Source organism: Triticum dicoccoides, chromosome 4B (assembly GCF_002162155.2).
Source record: "Triticum dicoccoides isolate Atlit2015 ecotype Zavitan chromosome 4B, WEW_v2.0, whole genome shotgun sequence".
Lineage (NCBI taxonomy): Eukaryota > Viridiplantae > Streptophyta > Magnoliopsida > Poales > Poaceae > Triticum > Triticum dicoccoides.
Genome location: NC_041387.1, coordinates 264,520,003 through 264,545,492, shown reverse-complemented (window position 1 = coordinate 264,545,492; position 25,490 = coordinate 264,520,003). Strand labels below are relative to the sequence as shown.

Sequence of the window (25,490 nt, the reverse complement as noted above, 5' to 3'; positions counted from 1 at the left end):
GTATGTGGGGCTGGTGGCTGGGGATTTGGCTGCCATGGCAGGAGTTTGATTGGGTGGGCTCTCGGCTGCCATGGCAGGAGAATTGGGTGGGGTGGGAGATGTTGGGGCGGCGGGGCGGGGGTGATTAGTGCGTTGCCGCTGAGGGACTATGGTGGATTGGTGAGCTCGAGGAGGTCAGGGGCGGGGTCTAGTGGTGTCGTGCTGAACGGATATTGTGTTTCGTCGAAGACAACGTGGCGAGAGAGGATGACAAGGTCGGTGGGCTTGATTTTTGTAATCTTGGGAATAACCAAGGAATACACATGGGGTGACTGGTGCTAGTTTGTGTGTTGTAGTGGCGGAGATTAGGTTGATAGAGGCAGCCAAATACTTATAGGGCAATGCAGTCTGGGTGAATGCCCTAGAGAAGGAAGAAGGGTGTTTGGTCGCGGCGTGGACGGCATGGGTGTCGATTAAGCAGGAAGGTGACGGTCTGTAGGGCCTCAGCCCAGTACGGGTAGGGCATGGCTGCGTTGATGAGTAGGGAGTGGGTGATGTCATTGAGTGTGCGAAGAGATCGTTCGGCACAACCAATTTGTGGCGATGTGTAGGGGCATGATATGAAAGGACAATGTCGAGGGATGAAAAAAGGGTGCGGGCGGCGAGATTTTTGTATTCACGTGCATTGTCATATTGGATTATGAGAATAGAGAGGTTGAAGTGGTTTTGTACAAGGGAGATGAACGTGCGTAGGATGGGAGATCAGATTTTTGTTGCAAGGGGGAAGTCCATATAAAGTGACTGTGATCATCCACGATAACGGTAGTTTTGAAAACTGGAGAGCTGAAACTGAAAATAAGAGACATTTTCCGATGAACTAAAAGGTAACCTAACACTCTTCCCTGATTGACATGCATGGCATGTTGGGCAGGAGCTCTCGTTGATGGCGAGAGATGAGTGTTGGAGGGTTTGATCGAGGGCATCATCGGCAGGGTGCCCGAGTCGACGACGCCAGGTGTCGCGGGAGACAGTGGTGAGGGTGTGATGACGTTGAGGCTCGGTCGTGGGTTCCAGTGGGTAAAGATCGTCAGGAGAATCACATCGGAGGGTTACCACCTTCATTCTTTGATCCTTATAAAATAGTCCATGATCATCAAATTCAACATTAATGGGGTTGTCACGAGCTGGGGCTTTGGCTGGTATGAATTTTTTGATTAGATTAGGTGAGACTAAAACATTATGAAGGGAGAGGGTGTTGGTTGTTGTCGGCATGTTGTGGTAGCTAGTGTGTGTGATTGCTAGCGAGGAACCATTGCCAACTACAATGCGGGAAGAGTAGCAAGGATGACAGGAAGAGAGTATATCAGACAAGGACGCCATGTGAGTGGAAGCTCCAGTATCAAGGTACCACTCCGTGATTGGCGAGGAAGCCTGACCTTGCTGCACTCTCATACTGTTCAAGGCGTGGATGAGGGCTGTCTGGTCCCAAGTCGGAGGGGTGGCATCGGGGGATTCGCCAGCCACCGCACCGTAGAGGGGGTGGGCAGGAGCACTGCTGGTGTGCCAGACAACAGGTGGAGCCGAGCCGAGCGCCGGTGGATGACCCCATGGTGCACCGCCATGCGAACACAATGGAGCCCCCGGGGCACGGGACGAGGATGCCTGCACCAAGAGCATGGGGCCGCCAGGGCATGGGCCAAGCGTGGACCATGCCGGTCCAGGGTGCTGGTGCGGGAGCAGCAGGGCGAGGGGCTGAACCAGCCCCGCCAGAATGTGATGATGGGCCCTCACCAGAGTTGGTAGTCTTCCCCTTGCCCTTGTGGACTAACCTGAGTCTGAATGGTCCACCCGTATCTCATCTGAGTGGGTTTCTGCCCCCTTAAGTGTGCGACTGTTAGGAGCTAGGGTTCTGCCCGGTCTTGGCCGGAGGCTGTAGGGGAAGGAGGGAGAGGGGCGAGGGCTCGAGCGCGGCGGCCGGTGGCGTGGCGCCGTCCTTGCGCGTGGGGCGGCGGCGGAGACAGGAGGCGGCTAGGGTTTTAGGGTTCCGGCTCTAGGAGCTGGGCAATAGAAAGTCTTATTGCTTCATTCTGAAAATAGTCTTACAAGTCATATATATAACCACGATATGAAATAAAACTAAGATAACTTGCGGGCTAAGATTGCCCGATGGGCCTCCTGCGGCCATAGACCTGGCCGGTCATAACATCTCTCCCCGCCTGCGCAAACAACTCGTCCTCGAGCTGAAAGTCGGGGTAGTGTTGGCGGAACTCCTCGCGCTGCTCCCAAGTAGCGTCCTCCTCTGGCAGTCCAGCCCACTGAATCAACACGTACCAGGAGCCGTGTCGCAGCTGAGCCTTCAACGTCTTCTCCGGCACAGGAAGGAGACGCCCGTCCGTGATCGGTGGGAGTGCCGGTGGTGCCGCAGGTGGCTCTCCGCGGAATGGCTTGAGCAGCCCCACATGGAAGACATCATGGATCCGCGCGCCTGCCGGAAGCTGAAGATGGTAAGACACCTTCCCAATGCGTTCCAGGATCGCAAAGGGACCGGCATAGCGAGGACCGAGCTTCCTCCTCGCGCGTGGGTCCAAGGACTGCGTAGAGCGATGAAGTAGACGTAGCCAGACCCAATCACCCACCGCGATCTCCGCCTCGCGATGGTGGCCATCATAGTAATGTTTGGCCAACTGCTGGGCCTGTAGGAGCCGTTGCCGGACTTCCGCGAGCATCTCATCACGGTTCCTCAGGAGAGCACTGTCTGCCTCGGTCCGCGCCAAGGCCGGATCAACCGGAAGGATTGGCGGGGGTGGCTGGCCATACACCACCTCAAAGGGCGTAGCACGGAGGGCGGAGTGATAAGAGGTGTTGTAGCAGTACTCCGCCCACGAGAGCCAGTCCACCCATGCGCGAGGTCGATCACCTGTAACACAACGCAAATACATGGCAATCACCTTGTTAACGATCTCAGACTGGCCGTCCGTCTGAGGGTGGAAGGCGGTGCTCAGGTGGAGCTTCACGCCCGCCAGCCGGAAGAGGTCGCGCCATACGTGTCCCGTGAACACGGGGTCCCAATCACTGACGATCGAAGAAGGGAACCCGTGGAGACGGACAATGCCATCTAAGAAGGCCCGCGCGACAGACGCCGCTGTATAGGGATGGCCGAGCGCGATGAAGTGCGCATACTTGGAGAAGCGCTCGACCACCGTGAGAATGACGGACTTGCCGCCCACCTTGGGGAGGCCCTCGATGAAGTGCATGGAGATGTTCGCCCAGACCTGGGATGGCACATCCAAGGGCTGAAGCATGCCAGCCGGCCGTAGAGTCTCCGTTTTGTTACGCTGGCACGTCACACAAGACCGTACCCAGTCACGGACCAGGGCACGATCACCTGGAATGTAGAAGTCGGCGCGGAGACGATGGAGTGTCTTCTGCACCCCCTCATGGCCTGCCGAGTGGGCGAGGCGCAGCACCTGCTGACGAAGATCGTCGTGCGCCGGGACGAAGACCCTGCGCCCATGGAGGAGAAGGCCATCGGCGAGGCGCCACGGCTCCTCCAGCTCTCTCGCCGCCAGCTGCTGCTGCAAGAGGAGAGAGTCGGCCGCGGCAGCGGTCGCCCGTCGGATGTCGGCGTAGAGGGCGAAGGAGGGCCCGGTGATGATGTAGAAGGCCGCCCCCTCCGCCGCACCGTCGTCAACATCGGCGTCACGCCGAGACAGGGCGTCGGCGACGGTGTTAAGGCGACCCGGCCGGTACTCGACGGTGAAGTCAAACCCAAAGAGTTTACTGATCCACTGGTGCTGGGGCACCGTCGAGAGCCTCTGATCCAGCATGAACTTGAGGCTGTAATGGTCCGTGCGGATCCGGAAGGAACGACCCCAAAGATAGGGCCGCCAATGGCGTACTGCCTGCACCAACCCAATGAGCTCGCGCTCATAAGCGCCAGCTTAAGATGGCGTGCGGCAAAGGGGCGGCTGAAGAAGGCGAGGGGTCCATCGCCCTGATGAAGGACCGCACCGAACCCCGCACCGGAGGCGTCGCAGTCGACGGTGAACGGAAGGTCCAAATCAGGCATCTGCAGGACGGGTCCCGTCGTGATGGCCCCCTTGAGGGCCTCGAACGCTGTAGTGGCCTCCTCATCCCAAGAGAAGGCGTCGCGACGGAGAAGGCGCGTGAGCGGGGCCGCGATGAGGCCAAACTCCCGGATGAACTTCCGGTAGTACCCCGCGAGGCCCAGGAACCCGCGAAGAGCCCGCGGTGACTGCGGAATCGGCCAGGCGGCGACGGCCGCCACCTTGTCGGCGTCCATGGCCACTCCCTCGGCTGAGATGACGTGGCCGAGGTAAGCGACAGAAGGCGTCCCGAACGAGCACTTCGAGCGCTTAAGATGAAGATGATGCGCCCGAAGCTCGTTGAAGACGATAGCCACATGCTGGAGGTGCTCTGCCCAAGAGGCACTGTAGATAAGAATGTCATCAAAGAAAACGAGCACAAACCGACGCAAGTAGGGTCGTAAGACATCATTCATCAAAGCCTGAAAGGTCGCCGGGGCGTTGGAGAGGCTAAAGGGCATCACCAAGAACTCAAAGTGGCCATGGTGAGTCTGAAACGCCGTCTTGGCGATGTCATCCGGGTGCATGAGCACCTGATGATACCCCGACCGGAGATCCAGCTTGGTGAAGAAGCGCGCCCCGTGCAGCTCGTTGAGAAGCTCATCGACCACCGGGATAGGAAACTTGTCCTTCAATGTGAGAGCATTAAGGGCGCGGTAGTCGATGCAGAAACGCTACGTGCCATCCGACTTGCGAACGAGGAGGACCGGCGCCGTGAATGGTGACGTGGAGATGCGGATGATGCCCGCGGCAAGCATGAGTGCACACTGCCGCTCCAACTCGTCCTTCTGCAGCTGAGGATACCGGTAAGGCCGTACGGCCACAGGGGCCGACCCCGGAAGGAGGTGAATACGGTGGTCGTAGATCCGGGCCGGCGGCAGGCCCTGCGGCTCCTCAAAGAGATCCCGGTGCTGCTGCAGGAGGTTGTCCAAGAGCGGATGCTCGACCTCGGCGGTGGTCGCGGCCAACTGAAGTGGTGGGGCGGGCGCGGCACCCCCAATGCCGTCCCACCGAATGCGGCAACCCAACCGCCAGAAGGTCATCGTCAGCGCTTCGAAGTCCCGGAGAATGGGACCCAACGTGCGCAAGAAGTCGACGCCGAGGATGAAGTCGAAGCAACCCAAGTCGATGCCGGCGCAGGTGATGGTGAAGTGCTCGTCGCCGATAGTGATGGGCACGTCGCGGGCGAGCCTGTGGCAGCGTAGACGGTCGCCATTAGCGACGGTGACCCGCAACTGCTCCCCGCCGGTCGGCTGTAGTGCAAGGCGCCGCATGGTGGCCTCCGGCAGGAAATTATGCGTGGAACCTGTGTCCAGGAGGGCCACCAGGCGCTCGCCATGGATCATGACCGGTAAGAGCATCGTCCGTTCATCACGGATGCCGGCCAGCGCGTGAAGTGACACCACGAGGGCGGTAGCCGGGGCGGGCGCGGGTGCCGCTGCGGGCTCCGCGAGGGCTGGGGCGCCGAGGCCATCCTCCGGGGTGTCATCCTCGGTCTCGTCTGTCGTCTCCAAGTAGAAGAGGCGCGGGCAGACATGGCCCGGTGCATAGGGCGCGTCGCAGTTGAAGCACAGGCCCAAGCGCCGGCGTTCGAGCTGCTCCGCTTGAGTAAGGCGCCTGAACGGCCGCGCCGGGGCCGGGGTGGCTGCCGGGGCGACGGTGGAAGACGCCGGTGCTGTCGGAGGCAGCCGGGGGGTTTGTCGGCCCCCACGTGGCGCGGATGGCCGCGTCAAAGCATGGGCGCGCTGCTCGAACGCCCGAGCATAGTACATGGCCGTCTGAAGGTCTTGGGGCCCCTTCATCTCGACGTCCACGCGGATGTGGTCGGGAAGGCCGCCGACGAAGAGCTCCGCCCGCTGTAAGGCCGTCACACCGGGCGCGTGGCACGCCAGTGCCTGGAAGCGGTCGGCGAAATCCTGCACCGTGGAGGTGAAAGGCAGGCGGCCCAACTCGGCCAAGCGGCTCCCGCGTACGGGTGGTCCGAAACGAAGAACAGCTCGCGGAAACGATCCCACGGGGGCATGCCGCCCTCGTCCTGCTCGAGGGCGTAGTACCATGTCTGGGCGGCCCCGCGGAGATGGTAGGAAGCCAGCCAAGTGCGCTCCGACGCGGGCGTGAGCTGTCCGCGGAAGAACTGGTCACACTGGTTGAGCCAGTTAAGCGGGTCGTCCGAACCGTCGTACGTGGCGAGGTCGATCTTGGCGAACCGGGGCGGCTGCTGGTGTGGCGCGCCCTGGCCCACTACCTCGGCGGTGCGGAGGGCTGATGATGGCGCTCGGTCCACGGTGGGAAGGCCGGCGTAGTTCCCGGTGGCGCCCGACGCCTCGGGCTGCAATTGGGAACCCGACGGCGGCCGGACCTCCGTGTAAGCCGACGGCGGCCCGTGGAGCCAGCCTGGAAGTGGAGACGGTGATGATGGAAAGCGGACCTCCTGGATCGGGAGTCCGCTCGGCGAGGACCGGCCCAGGCTAGGGCTGGGCGGGGGTGGTGGTGGGACCTGCACGGTTGCCGCCGGGAGGGATGGCGCGGCGGGAGACGGCGCGGCCCAGGTCGGCCACTGCGGGCCCTGGACGGCGGCTGTCGGCGCGGGTGGCGCCGCGAGCGGCGTTGGCCACTGTGGCCAAGGCGGCGTCGAGGCCGCCGGTGGGGGAAGCGCCGGATAGCCTCCGGTGACGGCCGCCGGTACGAAGTACCACGGCAGCGCCGGCTGGCCTGCGGGCACGGCCGGATGGAGCGGCGGGGGCGGCCCGTACGGGCTCGCCAAGTAGAGGCGGATGCCCTAGACCGCGACGACCAGGTCGTTGAGCACGCCGGCCATGGCCTCCGGCGTAAACTGCTGCGGCGTGGGGGGAGGCGACGGTGGCGGTTGTTGGATGGGGAGTTGCGGCTAGCCCTGGCCCGGCGTGGTGCCGGGTGCGGGGGAGATCGGCGCCGATAGCGAGGCCGTGGCGCCCGGCGAAGAAGCAACGGCGGTGGTGGAGTCGGTGGCAGCGGCGGTGGGGGCGTTGGTGGGCAACGGCGGCGGTGGTGGTGGTGGGTTTGGAGGCGGTGAAGACATGGTCGAAACCCGGATACCTGATACCAAGGTGTTAGGAGCTAGGGTTCTGCCCGGTCTTGGCTGGAGGCTGTAGGGGAAGGAGGGAGAGGGGCGAGGGCTCGAGCGCGGCGGCCGGCGGCGTGGCGCCGTCCTTGCGCGTGGGGCGGCGGCGGAGACAGGAGGCGGCTAGGGTTTTAGGGTTCCGGCTCCTCTGGGAGCCGGGCAATAGAAATAGTCTTATTGCTTCATTCTGAAAATAGTCTTACAAGTCGTATATATAACCACGATATGAAATAAAACTAAGATAACTTGCGGGCTAAGATTGCCCGGTGGGCCTCCTGCGGCCATAGACCTGGCCGGTTATAACAGCGACCCTATAGGTTCACGTACATGGGCACAACCCGACTATGGACTTCATCGAAGGTTGCCAACTTTGGGTTGTTTCGACTATATCTTGATTGTTATTGACAAGCTGTCCAAATACAACCATTTTATTTCCTTGCACCACCCTTTTACTACTCTACCTCTCGCTGACGCCTTTCTCGACATGATTTACAAATTGTATGCTATGCCTCTTTTATTGTCTCTGAACGTGATCGCATCTTTACCGCTGCCTTTTGGAAAGAGTTGTTTCAATGCACTCGCACCTGCTACGTATGATCCTGCCTCACCACCTCTAATCAGATGGCCAAACAGAGTGTGTAAATCAACAGGTGGAGGGTTATCTCCGTTGTTGTGTCAGTGCCCATCCAACTCGTTGGTTGGTCTCAGTCACTCCCTCTGTGAATTTTGGTAAAATAGCAATTGCACTCTGCAATTGGCAAAACCCCCTTTGAGGTCATCTATGGGCATCATCCGCGATACTTCGACATTGCTCCTGATGACACCATTGTTATTCCTGATCTTCAGCAGTGGCTTGAACGTTTCCTCCTCATTATGGACTCGGTTGGTCAGCACCTCTTGCGCGCATAGCAGCGGATAAAGAGCCAGGCCAACAAACATCACATTGATAATTTTTTTGCTGTTGGTGTTATGACAGGCATACACTATAGCCGGAGAAGGCCTCATGGCGCAGGCAGTTAGGGGCCTACCCCAACTTATCGTGTTAGGGGCTTAGCCCAATTATATCATTAGGAGGATTATATAAACTCATATAAGGACCCGTTTTGAGATTAAGTAGAAGCAATCATATTTGCTTGGCTTCCTGAAGGGAGCCGGGAGACCTAACCCTAGCCGCCGCCCCCTGCGCCCTCTCTCTCTCACGCTCGTGCGCGACAACGGCGCCCCAGCGCTGCCGGCCTCGCCTTCCTCCACACCAACCCTCCTTCCACCCCTAGAACATACGTGCTAGACCTGGTAGGATCCCTGCTCCTATCAATTTGGTATCAGGTGTCTCAGCCTCGATCATGTCTGCGCCGCCGCCCACCCCTTCCTCCCGCTGCCGATCACCACGTCACCGATGACCACCGCGGGCAGCACCCCGCTCCTGATCGGACTGGTCTCCTCCGCCGCCGGGACGGCCCCCGTCGTCGCCCCCGCTGTCCTCACCCCGGAGATGTCCGCGGCGCTCCGGGACCTCACCCAGGCGGTCCAGGGCATCCGCCTCTTCCTGGCGGGACCTTATGGGCCGCAACCCCTAGCTCCTGGCGCCACCATCACCGGGCCGCCACAACTGCCGTGGCAGCTGCCGCCCTCCGTCGCCTCCGCCTTGCCGCTGCCGCAACAGCTGCAGTTGTCGCCGCAGCCACCAGCCACCTCCGGCCCGACCCTTCTGATGACGGTGGTCGGGGTTCCCATCCACCAGCTGCGGTTCCCCCCGTCGCCGTCCCCGTTACCGGCCTGGTTGGCCGGGTTGTCGCCGCCGGTCTACACAGAGGCACCGGGTCAGCCGCACGTCCCGTCTATGACGGCGTCGCCCCTGCAGTTCGAGGGCCCCTCCAGCACCGCGAGTCCCTACGGCGGCCGCTGTTCCAGGGAGGGGGGGCCTTGATGCCCACCTACTCGGCGCCGTGCTCCTCGCAGCTCCGCGCCGACGAGGCGTACCCCCCCCCCCCATCGGCCACAGCAACACGCCACCGCGCTTCTCCAAGCTCGAGTTCGCCACCTACGACGGCACCGAGGATCCCCTGAATTGGCTTAACCAGTGTGACCAGTTTTTCAGGGGGCAGCGCATGCTGGCGTCCGACCGCACCTGGCTCGCCTCCTATCACCTCCGGGGCGGTGCGCAGACGTGGTATTACGCCCTCGAGCAGGACGAAGGCGGCATGCCCCCATGGGAGCGTTTTCGCGAGCTATGCCTCTTACGGTTCGGGCCGCCGATCCGCGGGAGCCGCCTGGGGAGCTTGGGCGTTTGCCTTTCACTTCCACGGTGCAAGACTTCGCCGACCACTTCCAGGCCCTGGCTTGCCACGCGCGCGGTGATACGGCTTGCCAGCGGGCCGAGCTGTTTGTTGGCGGTCTGCCAGATCATATCCGCGTGGACGTGGAAATGCGCGGGCCACAGGACCTCCACACGGCCATGTATTACGCCCGCGTCGCGCGGTGGCCATGTAGCAGGCACTACCGTCCCGGGGCGCTCGCCAGCCTCCGCGGCCTCCACCACCACTAGCACCGGGGCGTCCAACGCCCCGGCTGCGCCTCGCCTGTTCCGTCGGCTAACACCGGCCGAACAGCTCGAGCGTCGTCGCCAGGGGCTATGCTACAATTGTGATGAGCCCTACGTGTCGGGCCACGTCTGCCCGCGGCTCTTCTACTTGGAGGTTGCGGACTACGTCGAGGAGGACACCACCGAGGGGCTTGACGCCCTGCCCGCCCCCGAGGCTGCGGGAGTCGCGCCGGCCCCTGCTCATGCGACTGCACTCGTCGTCTCCCTCCATGTCCTAGCGGGTATACGAGCGGAGAAGACTATGCTGCTGCCAGTGACGATCCAAGGCGAGCGTCTCTTGGCTCTGCTGGATACGGGCTCTACCCATAATTTCTGCCCGCGTCGACCATGCGCCGCTTGGCGCTCCAGCCGAGGGGTGGGGAGCAACTCCGGGTCACCGTTGCTAACGGTGATCGCCTCCACTGTCACGGGATTGCGCGGCATGTCCCCATCAGCGTCGGCGACGAGCACTTCACCATCATGTGCGTCAGCATTGCCTTGGGTTGCTTCGACTTCATCCTCGGCGTCGACTTTTTGCGAACTCTAGGACCCATACTCTGGTACTTCGACGCCATGACGATGGTCTTCTGGCGCCTGGGTCGCCGCGTCCGGTGGGAGGGCGTGGGTGGCCCCTCCTCAACGGCGCCCCACCCACAGCTGACGGCGGCCGCCACCGAGCCCGAGCACCCCCTGTTGGCTCGTCTCTTGCAGCAGCATAGCGACCTCTTCGACGAGCCCCAGGGTCTCCCGCCAGCCCGGGTCTACGACCATCGCATCCACCTACTCCCTGTGTCGGATTCCGGGCTCCGCAGACCCAAGAAAGGTTCGAACTCAGGGGCGTGTGCAAAGAACTCAACCTCTCAAGCCAATCGATCCATTGCTCTCACGACCTAGCTCGATGAACACGACAGAGAGAGACACGACAGTTTACCCGGGTTTGGGCCACCTTGCGGTGTAATACCCTACTCCTGCTTTGTGGTGGATTAGCCTCGCGAGGGGCTGAGGATGAACTAGTACAAGTGGAAGAACATCCTCACGAGGCGTGTTCTTGTGATGAGCTCTTGGTGGTTTGATGAGCTGATCACCGGATGAGTCGATCCCTCTCTACGGTGGTGGCTAGGCTATATTTATAGTGGCCTTGGTCCTCTTCCTCCAAAACTTAGGCGGGAAGGGATCCCACAACGGCCAAATTTGAAAGGGGACAAGAAGTACATCTAATCCTGACGAAAGGTGGTCTTCGCCTGCAAAGCCTCTGAGCGTGACGTCGTGGTGGGCTCGGCGATGACATCCATCCTGCCGTTCTGGCGGTCTTGGTCTCGTTGCACGCAAATGTCAACCTTTGGCTGATTCCTTGGGACTCCACACCTGCGCTTGCCTCCTTTGCACCAAAGAGGAAACCTGCTGCTCTGCGCCCGCTGGCGCGCGCTTGGCCTTGGTCGTCATGGCTGACGTCATTTCAGCCTCGTGAGGCTGGGTCTTGCATAGAAATCTCCGCTCCGCTCAGGAGGCCGCCTGAGGAGGCCGCTCCCTCGGGAGGTCTTGATGTCGCCCGCCTCGCGAGGCTTGGCCCCTCGCGAGGGTCTTATCCTGCCGTAGTCGAAGTTGGGCCGTACCAGGCCGTCCATGGAAGCACGTCGTGGGCGCAGGCAAGCAGGTATGGGTACCCTGGTTCCCAGAACGCCGACAGAAGCCCCCGGGCCCAAGGCGTGCTCACACTTGGCTTCGAGGCGAAGCCAAAGGGCAAGTGCGGAATGCCGCGGGCCCCAATCGCCTGCGGACCGAGCCGACGCATGGCGCTTGATGGGACGTGGGCGTCTCCGCTTCTCCACGCGGCCTCGGCAACTGGCGTGGCCTGACAAAAAGGCCAACTCCCGCAGCCGAGCCTTCATTGCCTCCTTTCTGTCTTGCTCCAGATCTCATCCATTTCCTACCGAGGGTGCCTCCAGATCCACCAAATCCTCGCTCCCAAGCTCCTCGCCGATGGGGAAGAAGGCAAAGTCTGCCGGTGCGGCCGCGCCCGCGGCTCCTGTTGTTGAAGCGGCCCTCAGCCCATCGACCATCACCGAAGTCGAGCACCTCGCCGCCGTGCTCCCATTGACGGCGGGCCCGGAGAACGAGAGGGGAGCGACCGAGCTTAGGGTCGGCTCAGCCTAACAGGGAGCCTTGACGGGCGCGTTCTTCCCTTTCTTCCTCCACAGCCTCTTCGCGGGGCTTGTCCCGCCTTTCTCCAGGTTCTTCTTCGCCATCCTTGACCACTACCAGATCCACGCGCTTCATCTTCAACCCAACTCCGTCCTCCTCCCGTCGGTCTTTGCTTTCTACCGCGAGGCCTTCATGGGGGTGAAGCCCTCCGTCGCGCTGTTCCGCCATTTCTTCTTCCTCCGGACGCATGGCTCAAGCGAGCTCTCCGGATGCGTCTCCTTCATCGTGCTCCATGATAATAAGGAGCTCATGAAGGCCGCAAAGAAGGTGGACGACTTCCGGCGCAGGTGGATCTACCTTGACGCCCGGAGCCATCACGCTCGGCTGGAGCCGCCGACTGAGCGGCCGGAGAAGCTGCCTCAGTGGTCTCACGAGAAGCTCACCGATCCCCAGGCGGCGCCGGTCTTGAAGAAGGTGAAGGCCGACATGGGCTCCGAGGCGCTGACGAGGGCCATGATCGTCCGCGAGTTCCTGGTGCAGCGCCTGGCTCCTCTCCAAGCTCACTCGCGCCCCATGTGGGACCTCAAAGGCGCAAAAGATGACCTCCGGTTGCGCCCTGGGAACCTGACGGACGAGGAGCTGGACAAGGCTGTGCGAGTCTTGGTCGGGAAGGATCCAGGCTGCCTTCCGGCGGCCCATCTTCCGCTGTACCGTCGTGACGACGGGGCGGCGCTGGCCGCCTCCATGCCGTACTTCAACGAGTGGAGGCTCGTGCCATCCGGGCCCCCCAACTCCCTAGTGGCGTTGTCCTCCGGCGAGGACTCCGTCGAGGGCGAGGAGGAAGACTCGGAGGCGACCGAGGAAGGGATGGGGGAGATTTCTCCTCCGCGGCGGAGCGAGCTCCTCCGGGGCCTTCTTGACGACTATGATGCCGAGGAAGGCTTGGTCGGGAGGTCCCCGCGCCCCGCCGGGGTCGTCACGAGGTCCGGGGGGACCCTGCTGCGAAGGCTGAACCGCGGGGGCCTGAAGGGAGGAACGACGTCGACACCGCCTCAGGGCAGCGCCCTTGCCTCGTCGCCTGCTGCCGCCGCTTCGGAATCTCCCGTTATGCGTCCGGCTGAGCCTCCGGCCGCGGCGAAGCCCTTGCTGCAGAAGCTTGGGGGCAGCGCCGTCTTGGGCAAGAGAAGGGCGTATATCATCGAAGACGAGTAAGCACCTTACTTTGTTCTTACCTTTCGTCGTGGTACCATGCTCATGATGTCGCTCTCCTGACGACCAGGCTGGCCCCCGAGGTGAGAAGAAGAAGGACGCCGCTCTCAAGGCGCAGCGGGCTCCGAAGGCTCCAGCTCTAGACGCGCCCGCGGGAGGCGTGAAGCCCCCGGAGCCCTCTGCCCCGACCGATGTCGCGATAACGCCAGTCCAGGTGCCAGCGCCTCCTCTTCCCAGGGCTCTCGTGCCGGCGGACCAGGGCCCCTCCGCTGGGCCTGGTGCTTTGAAGGAAGCCTACGTCGTGCTCGACCGACTCCGGGACGACCTTCAGGGTACACTGACGGGCGTGCGGCGACGGGGCGCCTGGAGCTGATCTCGGGGTGGCTTCGAGCCGACTCGTCCGTCAGGACGGCTTGGAGCCAGGCCACAGCCGCTGCCGCGGGTGCCAAGGAGCAGGCCACGACAGCTGCCATGGCTCGCGACGCTGCGCTAGCCGACGCCGCGTCCGCCAAAAGCCGCTGCCGCGAGGTGGAGGCCAAGTTGGAGAAGCTTCGCGAGGAGCAGACCTCCCAGGCGCGCGGGCTCCAGACACGAGAGGAGGAGCTCACGGCTCGGGAGTCCGCGCTTGCCGACCGCGAGGCCGAGCTGGAGCAGGCAGGTCAAGAGCAGGGCACGGAGCGAAGCCGGCTGGAGAAGCTGAAGGAGGAGGTAGACGCGGCCCAGTCGTCCCACACCAAGCATGTCTCAGAGGAGAAGGCCAAGCTGGAGGCCAAGGAGAAGACGCTCGCGGTGGCTGAGAAAGCCGGACGCGACGCCTTCACTTCCTTCGAGCTGAAGTGCCGCGAGGCGCTCCACTCCCTTTACGCGGAAGGGTACGACAAGGCGCTGGCGACCCCGGATGGTGGCCTCCCTGGTCTTCTCACCAAGCTTGTCGAGGAGCTGGGGAACATCTCCGCTGCGCTCGGCTCCATGGTGGAAGGTGAGTGCCGCACGCTCTTCACTGCGGCCGCGACGCGTGTCTATGACCATCTTCATCTCCTGTACCCCAGCCTGGACCTTGGCATGCTGCTGGAGCCGGTGGCGCCCGAGTCCCGGGTCGCTGCTGCTGAAGCCGTGAAGGAGCAGGTGGAAGCCTTGGTGGTGAAGTTTCGCTGCATCGACCCTGAGGCCTTGGTGGCCGCAACCGGCGGCGAAGGCGACAGCGGCATCGTCGAGGACCCGCTCCCCAAGGCGGCTGGTGGCGACGAGCAGAGCTGAAGGCGGCACCTTCCATCTTTTATCCTGCAACATTTGACGTGCCTCGTGGAGGCGTAAGAACTCCTGCTTTGAATTCGTGAGCATTATGGTTTGTAATAATCTGCTAGGATTCCGCGATTTTCCTTTCCATGCTCGGCTTCCTCCCGTTTGCCTTTAGTGTTCTGCGTCGGCAAGGTCCGGCCCCGCACATACCTCAGCCGCCGTTGGTTCGTCTGGATCGCCAGGACGAGACCAAGGGGTGAGGGGTTACGTGACCAGTGAGGCCCCGGAGTCGCTATGCTCAGGTGTCCCCCTTGATGCACGAACGGCTTTGTGAAGGAAGTGCGCGTAGTGTCTGGGTTAATCCGGAGTCCTCATACCTTTCCTTGCCAGCTTTTGCCTGGGAGGGTCGCGAGATGACCAGGTGCCGAAGACCTGGTAGGGTGGCGTGCGCCAGGCGTGACCTGGACGCAGCCCCGTGCCCAGCCCCCTCGCGCGGCTCTATCTGGGGGAAAGTTGGCGCGGTGAGGGCAGAGGTCGAGCCCTGGGGCTCTCCTGAGGTTAGTGCAGCCGCTAGGGTGCCCTCAGTTGTTTATCATCAGCGCGGAGCATGACGCTTCCACTTTTGCATGGGCATAGCCGCTCCTCGACCGTGTCGTCCGCCAGCGCGGAGCATGGGGCTTCCACTGGTGCGTTGGGAGGGGGCTCCCTCTGAGGGGAGTCCCCGGGGCGTGTACAGCCCCGTCCTGGCACGTGGCTTGCACGACAGGACTGGAGGAGGTGTGCATGGGCACCTGTGAGCCAGTGCGGGACTCACGAGGCCCTACCTCAAGGCGGGTTGCGCCTGAATTTTTGGTAAGAATGCGTGCTGGAATCCTGTGAGATGGTTAGGTCACCTACGCCGAGTGAATCTCCTGAGGATATTACATGAGAAGGCCAAACACCAGCGACCCCAGAAGGTGACGTGAACGGGGCCGGCCCGCCAGACAGAGCTCAACCGCTGGATTTGTCGACACTGCAGGGACGGACCCGAGCACAGATGCCGTGCCCAGACTTCTCATGCATCGATCCCAAAGAAAGACAACCGGCGCGAGGCTCCCGCGGTGGCGAGGCACCGTGCCGCGCGCCATAACTTATCCACTCGTGATTAGCTCATGCGAGAACAAGGCACCAAGGGCCACGGGAGGTGACGTACACGGGGCTGGCCCGCGAGACAGAGCTCGGCCACTTGGGTTTAGCAACGCTGCAGGGACGGACCCGAGCACAGACGCCGTGCCAGTCCTTAATCATGAGGCGGTCGCGGGCGGGTTCGAAAGGGCGCACAACGTTCATGATGGCGAAGCACCGGACAGGCAGGTGATAATATATAGCAGCTCATAAAAGGGGGAAATCAGTTCTGATAGATGCGCAAAACGATACATGCTGCGGGGCGGACCCCTACAGCTTGAGGATGATGCAGCCCGGGGGGCGCCTTCAACTGAACGAACTGAAAAGTCACCTGGCACCGTTGGGGTAGAAGTGTTGAAGTAGCTGAAGATGCGCGCCGCAGAAGTTGCTCCTCATGAGCCAACAGACTCCTGAGCCTCGGGGGTTTCCAGAGGCTCCGTCTCCTCCGCCAGGACTGCCTGGCGCCTGGCTTCACGAGACGCCATGACGCCACACATGCATCGCTGGAGCGAGGCTGCCGCACCCGGCAGGCCGAACGGCATGCAGACATAGCTGTGGGGGTGGCCTCCACACCGGCGGCCAGAAGAGCTCCTGAGAAGCAGCCCTGTTGAGGCCCGGGATGTTTGACGCAGACGCGCAGCTCGCGTCCTAAGCAGCAGCTGCACTAAGTGGTGCGGGCCGCCGCTCGCCTCGCATGGCCCGTGCGTCCTGAAGATCTTCGATTGCCCTGGTGACGAACTCCTGTGCGCTTGGTGCTTCGCGCCCAGCGCCTTGCTCCTGGAAGCGCGCGTTGAAGCACGCCTCCACATGGTGCCTGAACGCCTCCCTCGTGACGCTGGCCAGGTTAGAGGCCTTCCAGAGAAGAGCCCCCGAGCCCAACCTGAGGGGGCGCCAGGTGCGCCTTTCTTGGCGAGAGGGAAAGGCGCCCCAGCAGAGGGCGAGGGGCCCGAGTCACGATCATCACGCATGCCAGCCTCCTGAGTGCCCTTGAGGAGGAACTGCTTCTTCTTCTTGGGGGCAACCTCAGGAGGAAGGGTGATGCCCTCGCTATCCGAGTCCTCGATCGCTCCAGCCTGGTAGGCGCGCCCGAGGGAGCACACCGCATCTTTCTCATCGCAGGCGACCGTGATGATGACGCCGCTTCCTAGCATCTTGAGGACGTTGTAGCCGTGATGCGTTGCCGCCATGAACTTGGCGAGAGCTGGGTACCCGAGGATGGCGTTGTACGGCAGGCGAATGTGAGCAACGTCGAAGTCGATGAGCTCGGTGCGGTGTTGTCGCGCTTGCCGAAGGTGATGGGGAGGCGAATCTGCCCGATGGGGTGTGTGGAGCCGTCGGTCACCCCTGAGAATGGCTTGGTGGGCTGAACCTGGTCATATGGCACATGAAGCTTGTCAAATGTCTCGACGGAGAACATTGAGCCCAGCGCCGCCATCGACGAGTGTCTTGGTGACGAGAACGTTGCTGATGGTAGGTGAGCAGAGCATGGGGAGCGCGCCTGAGGTGGCCGCGCACTTGAGCTGGTCCGAAGAGTCGAAAGTGATGGCGTACTTGGACCACCTAAGCGGACGCGACGCGACACCTGGAGGGCCGGCGTTCACCTCATGAGCGAACTGCTTGAAGATGCGATGGGAGGCAGGGGCCTGAGCACCTCCCAGGATGCAGGCGATAGCACGAGGCTCTTGGAAGCCCCTAGACCCATCGTCCTGGCGGTGGTCGTCGTTCCTTGATGGCGGCCGCAGCGGAGGGAGGCCAGTATTGTCGTGAGGACGGTCAACGCGAGGCTGATCCCGCCACGGACCGTCACGAGGCTGGTCCTGCGAGCGGTCTTCACGAGGCTGATCGCGCCAACCCTGACGGCGGCCATGATCGTTCCAACGGCCTCCGCCGCGACCTCCTCCTCGGCCGTAGCCACGGTCGTGGCGCTCAGGGCGTCGGCCAAGGCGTCTGTCGCGGATGGCCCGGAGCTCTTGGCAGTCGTTGGTGTTGTGGCTGTGCACATTGTGGAAGCGCAGAACGGGCGGTTGCCTTTGGAAGACTTAGGGTGATCACAGCCGTGCTTCATGTCAGGCTCGGCCGCGAGCACTACCGGGCCCTTGCGCTTCATGTCCTTCGCCTTGGCCTTCTTGTCTTCAGGATCGGCTTCAGGGAGCTTGAGGAGCGAGAGGCGACCTTCTTTTGCCCTTGCGCACCTAGTCGCCATGTTGAACATCTCCAGGACTGAACACAGGTCCTCATGAATGGCGAGCTCCTCCTTCATCTTGACATCCCGGACGTCATCAGTGAACGCTGAGATGATGGCCTCGTCCGACACCTTGGGGATCTTGAGGCGAACGTTGGTGAAACGCTGGATGTATTTATGCAAGGTCTCTCCTGATTGTTGCTTGATGCGTCGCAGGTCACCGGCTGCAGGAGCGCGGTCGCGGGTGCCTTGGAAGTTGGCGATGAAGCGCTCGCGCAGCTCCTCCCAGGAGGAGATCAACCCCACTGGGAGGTTTAGGAGCCACGAGCGCCCGCCATCCTTGAGGGCCATGGGGAACCAGTTCGCCATGACCTTCTCATCACCACTTGCCGCCATGATGCTCAACTCGTAGAGCTGAAGGAACTCGACCGGGTCGGGGGTGCTGTCGTAGCGCGGAGGCAGATCCGGCTTGAATTTGCCTGGCCAGACGACGCGGCGAAGTTCTGGAGTGAACGCTCGGCATCCCGCCGTGGCCACAGGGGCTCGCCTCGGAGGGGGAGCCAGGTCTTGACGCCCGCGCGCAACCACCTCAGGCTGCATGTGGTCTTGACGCGGAGGTGCAGGGGGAGCTGGGAGTGCACGCGCCTCTCCTTGAGGCCGCTGCACGACCCGACAGCTTTCTTCATCCCGCGCGGGCGCCCTGCGCGGTTGGTCGCGCTGGGGGGCCTCGCGCCTTGGCTCGGGGACGACATCTTGCCGGAGAGGAGGTGGAGGCGCGCCGTGAGCTACGTCGCCCGCCTGGGGCTGCGGGGGAGGCAGCGAACGGGACAGCGCAGGAGCCTCTCCAGCAGCGCTGACGAGCTCGGCGATGCGGTCCAGCCAATCTTCGTAGAGGTCGTTGGCCGGACGGTAGCGCAGAAGCTCACGCGCCATGAGCAACGCCGACTGCGCGGTCGCCGGCCCGCGACGGGCGTGGGAGGACGAAGCAGCGGCCGGGGTCAGCGACGGAGTGGCGGGGCGGCCGTCGCATCGCACGGAGGGCGGCAACGACGAATCCTGCTACTCGTGGTCTGCAGCGCCAATGGCCGTGTTGGCCACGGGCGACGGGGAGCGGCGAGGAGCACCGTTGCTCGCTGGCGCCGTCTGGGCGACGCGCGCGTCAAGAGTTGCCCGGCGCTCGGCACGAACTCGACGAGCGTCCGCCGTGAGAACAGCGGAGCGGGGGTTAAACTACTGGCAGAAGAGAGGCTTCGACACGCCCCTACATGGCACGCTAAATGTCGGATTCCGGGCTCCGCAGACCCAAGAAAGGTTCGAACTCAGGGGCATGTGCGAAGAATTAAACCTCTCAAGCCAATCGATCCGCTGCTCTCACGACCTAGCTCGATGAACACTACAGAGAGAGACACGGCAGTTTACCCAGGTTCGGACCACCTTGCGGTGTAATACCCTACTCCTGCTTTGTGGTGGATTAGCCTCGCGAGGGGCTGAGGATGAACTAGTACAAGTGAAAGAACAACATCAGGAGGCGTGTTCTTGTGATGAGCTCTTGGTGGTTCGATGAGCTGATCACCGGATGAGTCGATCCCTTCCTACGGTGGTGGCTAGGCTATATTTATAGTGGCCTTGGTCCTCTTCCTTCAAAACTTAGGCGGGAAGGGATCCCACAACGGCCAAATTTGAAAGGGGACAAGAAGTACATCTAATCCTGACGAAAGTGGTCTTCGCCTGCAAAGCCTCTGAGCGTGACATCGTGGTGGGCTCGGCGATGACATCCATCCCGCCGTTTTGGCGGTCTTGGTTTCGTTGCACGCAAATGGCAACCTTTGGCTGATTCCTCGGGACTCCACACCTGCGCTTGCCTCCTTTGCACCAAAGAGGAAACCTGCTGCTCTGCGCCCGCTGGCGCGCGCCTGGCCTTGGTCGTCATGGTTGACGTCATTTCAGCCTCGTGAGGCTGGGTCTTGCATAGAAATCTTCGCTCTGCTCAGGAGGCAGCCTGAGGAGGCCACTCCCTCCGGAGGTCTTGATGTCGCCCGCCTCGCGAGGCTTGACCCCTCGCGAGGGTCTTGTCTTGCCGTAGTCGAAGCTGGGTCGTACCAGACCGTTGATGGAGCCACGACGGCCGCAGGCAGGCAGTCTGGGTACCCTGGTTCCCAGAACGCCGACACCTTGGCACAACTCCCGTGGCGGTCCGCCGTACCGCTACCCGCAGCTGCAGAAGGACGAGCTGGAGCGGCAGTGCGCGGTCATGCTTGCCCTTGGCATCATCCAGATCTCAACCTCGCCGTTCTCGGCGCCGGTTCTCCTCGTTCGCAAGGCGGACGACACGTGGCGCTTCTGCTATAACCTCGAAACAGTCGACTCTACGGGGGCGGCCCTTTGCATCTGCTTGGGCCCCTCCTTCGCCTTCATCGACGACATCTGTCGCGCCACCGCTAGCGCCGCCGACGCGCAGCTCCTCCGTCAGCGCCTCGCCGACGGCGACCTGGAGGAGCTGTGGCAGCTGGCCGACGGGCTGCTCCTGCACGGGCGCCGGCTTATCGTGCCGGATCACGACGACATCCATCATCAGGCCCTGCTGCTGGCCCACTCGGCCGGCCACGAGGGCGTGCAGAAGACCCTCCACCGTCTCCGCGTAGATGTCTACATCCCCGGCGATCGTGCGTTGGTGCGCGACTGGGTGCGGTCTTGCGTGACATGCCAGCGCAACAAGATGGAGACACTACAGCCGGCGGGGCTGCTACAGCCCCTGGAGGTGCCCTCTCAGGTCTGGGCCGACATCTCCATGGACTTCATTGAGGGCCTCCCCAAGGTGGGCGGCAAGTCCGTCATCCTTACGGTGGTCGACCGCTTCTCCAAGTATGCGCACTTCATTGCGCTCGGCCATCCCTACACCGCCACCTCCGTCGCGCGGGCCTTTTTCGATGGCATCGTCCGCCTTCACGGGTTTCCGTCCTCCGGGTTTCCGTCCTCGATCGTCAGCGACCGCGACCCGGTGTTCACGGGACATGTCTGGCGCGACCTGTTTCGGATGGCGGGCGTGAAGCTCCGCCTCAGTACGGCCAAGACGGACGGCCAATCTGAGGTGGTCAACAAGGTGATTGCCATGTACTTATGTTGTGTTACAGGTGATCGCCCACGTGCATGGGTCGACTGGCTCTCTTGGGCGAAGTACTGCTACAACACCTCCTACCACTCTGCCCTGCGTGCCACGCCCTTCGAGGTGGTCTACGGTCGTCCTCCGCCACCCATCTTGCCGTTCCAGCCGGACACGGCCCGGACCGAGGCGGCGGCCGAGCTTCTCCGCGGCAGGGATGAGATCCTTGCCGAGGTGCGCCAGCGTCTTCTCCAGGCCCAACAGCTGTTCAAGAAGTACTACGACGCTCACCACCGCGAGGCGGAGTTCGCGGTGGGCGACTGGTTGTGGCTGCGCCTACTTCACCGCTCTACGCAGTCACTAGACCTGCTGGGCCGTTTCAGGTGTTGGAGCGCTTCGGCCACGTCGCCTACCGCCTTCAGCTGCCACCGGGCGCTCGCATCCACGACGTCTTCCATGTGGGCTTGTTGAAGCCTTTTCGCGGCGAGCCACCGGCGGCCACGCCGGATCTGCCTCCGACCTTCGAGGGCCGTCTACTTCCTGGTCCACCGAAGGTTTTGAAGGCCCAACAGAGCCGGGGTGCGTGGCGCTTGCTGATTCAGTGGCAGGGACTTCCGGAGGAGGACGCCACTTGGGAGCACCTCGACGAGTTTCGCCAGCACTTTCCCGACTTTCAGCTCGAGGACGAGTTGTTTGCGCAAACGGGGAGAGATGTTACGACCGGCATACACTATAGCCGGAGAAGGCCTCACAGCGCAGGCAGTTAGGGGCCTAGCCCAACTTATCTTATCGTGTTAGGGGCTTAGCCCAATTATATCATTAGGAGGATTATATAAACTCATGTAAGGACCCGTTTTGAGATTAAGCAGAAGCAATCATATTTGCTCGGCTTCCTGAAGGGAGCCGGGAGACCTAACCCTAGCCGACGCCCCCTGTGCCCTCTCTCTCTCTCACGCTCGCTCGCGACGACGGCGCCCCAGCGCCGCCTGCCTCGCCTTCCTCCACGCCAACCCTCCTTCCACCCCTAGAACCTACGTGCTAGACCTGGTAGGATCCCAGCTCCTATCAGTTGGTGATGAGGTCTTCTTGAAGCTCCAACCCTATATTTAGGCCTCTGTCACTCCCCGAGCAAATTACAAATTGGTTTTCAAGTTCTTCGGTCCCTTGGAGGTGTTCGAGAGCGTCAGCGAAGTGGCCTCTTGGCTAGGTCTGCCAGCGTCAACCAAAGTTTATCCTGTTTTCAGGTTTCCTTCCTCCGCAAGGTTCTAAAGCCGGACTATCAAGTATTACCTCAGTTGCCTTCACCTGATGCTCATTCGCTGGTCCCTGGGAAGGTGCTCCGGCAATGAGTTCTTCGCCGCAGTGCCGATTCTCTTGTTTAAGTTCTCGTTCAGTGGAGCGACGCACCATCCGAGCTGGTGCACAACCTGGTGAACTAAGTGCGTGTGTGGCGCTGGAGAGTAGGTGGCGGTGGTGAAACTGCTGGCCAGAAACCGAGAGCAAAGGAGAGAGGCGCGGGTTTAGGCGAGAGCTCGACGAACACCAATGCCGCGTTGCTTGTACTCGAGATATTGCTGGACCTAGTAATCGAAATCCTAGTGAGATGGAGTGCTGACGTGAATGTAGTATTGTTCTTTTCATTTAGAGCCAGTTTTGGAGCTAAATATGCAAGATTACCTTGAATTGGTGCAGGATCTCTTGAAGCTGGAGGCAATTCAAGGTGAGCTTGCAGAATACAATGGTGGTCAACCAACCTTCCCACAGTGGGCAGCTGCAGCTGGAACTGATGAGAACACTTTGCGGAAACGTCTTGATCATGGTATTCATTGCAAAAACAGAATGGTAACATCTAATGTGCGACTTGTAATCTCTATTGCCAGAGAATTTGAAGGTCCAGGGTTGGAGCTTTATGATCTTATTCAGGTACATGGACTTTTCTTTAGCTGTTGTGGTTAATAAGTATGGTTACTTCTATGCTGTATTTAGCATGGATATTTTAGTTCTAGGTCTTCATTACAGGAAGGAATGCAGGGCCTTATAAGAGGTGCTGAAAAGTTTGATGCATCAAAGGGTTTTCGGTTCTCTACATATTCGCACTGGTGGATCAAACAAGCAATGCGAAAATCTGTCTCTGAGCAAACCCAGATATTTCGCTTACCAGTATGTTGGCCATCCTTGTCCTTTTAGTTATTTTATGTTTTGTTGCACTATTCTGTGTACCCACCTGCTGGCTGCTGTGGTCATACTGATTGTGACTTGGTGCCTAATATTACTATCATGCATGAGTGCAAGCTGAATTAAGTTAGACAATTTCTGAGATTCTGCAGTACGAGTGAACCCATTCAAATTGGTGAAACTGCTAGTCTATGTGCAAATGCGAGATAACTATTTATTTTGTAGCATAACGCATTGATGCTAGTTTCTTGCAATGAGACACATGGTACAGTTGACGGGTTTTTTCCGGAAAGGCCAAAGGCCACATATTAAGTTGAACAGACCCTTACAAAAACACTTCTCAACAAATTGAAATATCCATCCAGGTCCCTGGGGTTGCCAAAGTCTTCTTCCTCCTGCATCCATCGGCCGCGCGCCTTAAGCAAAGTTTGTTGCCGCCTCTGGGCTTCTGTCTCAATGGAGCAAACTTGTTGAAGCCCACAAGCTTGTATAAGCAACGGCCGGGAAGTCGTTGATGTAGACTAGAAGACGCCGGCGGCTGCGATCTGCGCAGCAAATCACTGACGTGGAGAAGGACACACCGGAAAGGGCCTGTAGAATGCCCCATGCCCCGGCCATAGAGTCGGGGAACACAAATCTCACACGCTCCCTGCTGAAGCCAAGGCTAGCCAACCTTTGTCGGTCAGCACTGGAGCTGGAGGACCAAGATGCACAACTACGTTCTCCACTCCGCAGGACAGCACGACCGAGACAAAACTGCAGAAGAAAAGCAAAAGAAGCTGATCTGGTTCTACTCTCCCACATGCCACAAAGAAGAACCGCCAGAATGACAGTGAGGCGTGGAGACCTTATCCATGCTGACGATGATGCCATCGTCTCGTCACCTCCGATCGGAGACAAACCCTAAATTTTTTCGTAACCCTACCACCACCACCGGACCAAAGCCCTAGAGTCCCTGGCCCCCCCGGCGCTTGAGCACAGCAGAGGAAGAGGGGGCACTGGGTCTCACCGGGGAGTAGGGTAGACCGGCTACCGCCTGTCGCCTAGGTCGTGGGAGCAGGAGAAAGAATGATTCATATGATGATTACGGGTATTACTTGGGTCAGACGTCTTTGGTACTTTTGGCAGTTAGTGTTGTCTTTTTTCGTTTCATAGAGTGAAAAGACATTGCATCACTGCAATATTACTCCTGTCGACTTTCTCTTTTAATATTCTCTGTTAATTGATGATTCCGGTTAACTACGATTTGTGTATGATTCTCTGAGACCGTCTCAGTTCATTTGCTTCAACTTACCAGACAGTGGGCATGGATCTTACCAGACGGCAGGAATGAATGCTAATTTGTATTTGATACTTGTATTTTATCAATGCTGGTTCTCTTAGCTGCAATATTTCTTACGCTGGTTTATTCTGATTACCAGGCTCACATGGTTGAGGCAAGTTATCGTGTGAAGGAGTGCACAAAACGACTTCGCCGTAAACTTAAAAGGCGACCCTCTAATGAGGAAATAGCAGTGGACACTGGTATGCCAGTCAAACGTGTCGAAGCAGCAGTGAACCTCCCGAAGTATAGTGTATCCCTTGATAGCAAAATTGGAAGCACAGACATGACTTACCAGGTACCGTCTCGTTTGTATTTTGTATCTCACCCGCGCTTGCTGTATATAGAACTCAAACAAGAACGTGCTCCCATTTTCAGGAGGTCACAGCTGATCCCAGCGCTGAGACAGCTGAAGAAATGCTGAATAGAATGTCAATGAAGAAAGATGTGCATCAGGCACTGGATACTCTGAGCCCACGTGAGAGACAAGTTGTCAAGCTTAGGTTTGGAATCGATGATGGTAGGATAAGAACTTTGCAGGAGATTGGCAACATCATGGGTGTCAGCAGGGAGAGGATTCGGCAGATCGAATCGGGTGCATTTCGGAAACTGAGAGGCAAGAAAAAGGTGAAGTGTTTGATGGATTATCTGGTGCCTGTAGGCAATTGGTGAACTGTTTGTCTGCACAAAGTATTTTTCTTTCAGATTTAGTTTTGTTTTTGAGAATCCATTACTGGTACCATTTACCTAGCGACCCCTTATATAGTGTAGGTCAAATGAAAGGAATCAATAAATTTTGGTGAGCAATTTAACTTTTAAGATCGGAAACATTGAAATATCATGCATCCCTTGCCGTGCGGTTCCATATCTTCTCTCACGGAATATCTTCAAGAATAATAATCAAACCAAACCAAATTGCTGAATTGCTGAAATAACTCGTATCAGCACCCTACAAGTGAGAATATAACGTAACGAATTGCTGAAAGATTACTGTAAAAAAAAAGAATTGCTGAAAGATTAATGGGAAAATCTAAGATAGCGTGCGCACAGAATCCTAACGTCCGGCGGGGAGACACGGTTCCTTCAGCAGCGCATGCACCGCGCGTGGTACGTAGAGCAGCGAAAAACTAGCGGTACCAAGATTTGCTCTTGTTATGAATTAACCTTTTTGTTTCTGTCAACACACATCGAT

At 60.0% G+C, this 25,490-nt stretch overlaps 1 protein-coding gene across 2 annotated transcripts in view; it reads left to right on the top strand.

Moving 5' to 3' along the window:
• Positions 1–25,143, top strand: part of LOC119295942 (RNA polymerase sigma factor sigB-like) — a 28,734-nt gene extending 3,591 nt beyond the window's left edge. The window contains exons 3-6 of one of the 2 annotated variants that reach the window (XM_037574369.1): positions 22,495–22,725; positions 22,834–22,962; positions 24,399–24,596; positions 24,677–25,143. In XM_037574369.1, coding sequence (XP_037430266.1) covers positions 22,495–22,725; positions 22,834–22,962; positions 24,399–24,596; positions 24,677–24,970 — 852 coding nt within the window. In that variant the 3' untranslated portion in view covers positions 24,971–25,143. Of the gene's footprint in view, positions 1–22,494; positions 22,726–22,821; positions 22,963–24,398; positions 24,597–24,676 lie in introns of both variants that reach the window. The other variant, XM_037574368.1, reaches the window with a different exon arrangement.
• Positions 25,144–25,490: the final 347 nt, after the last annotated feature.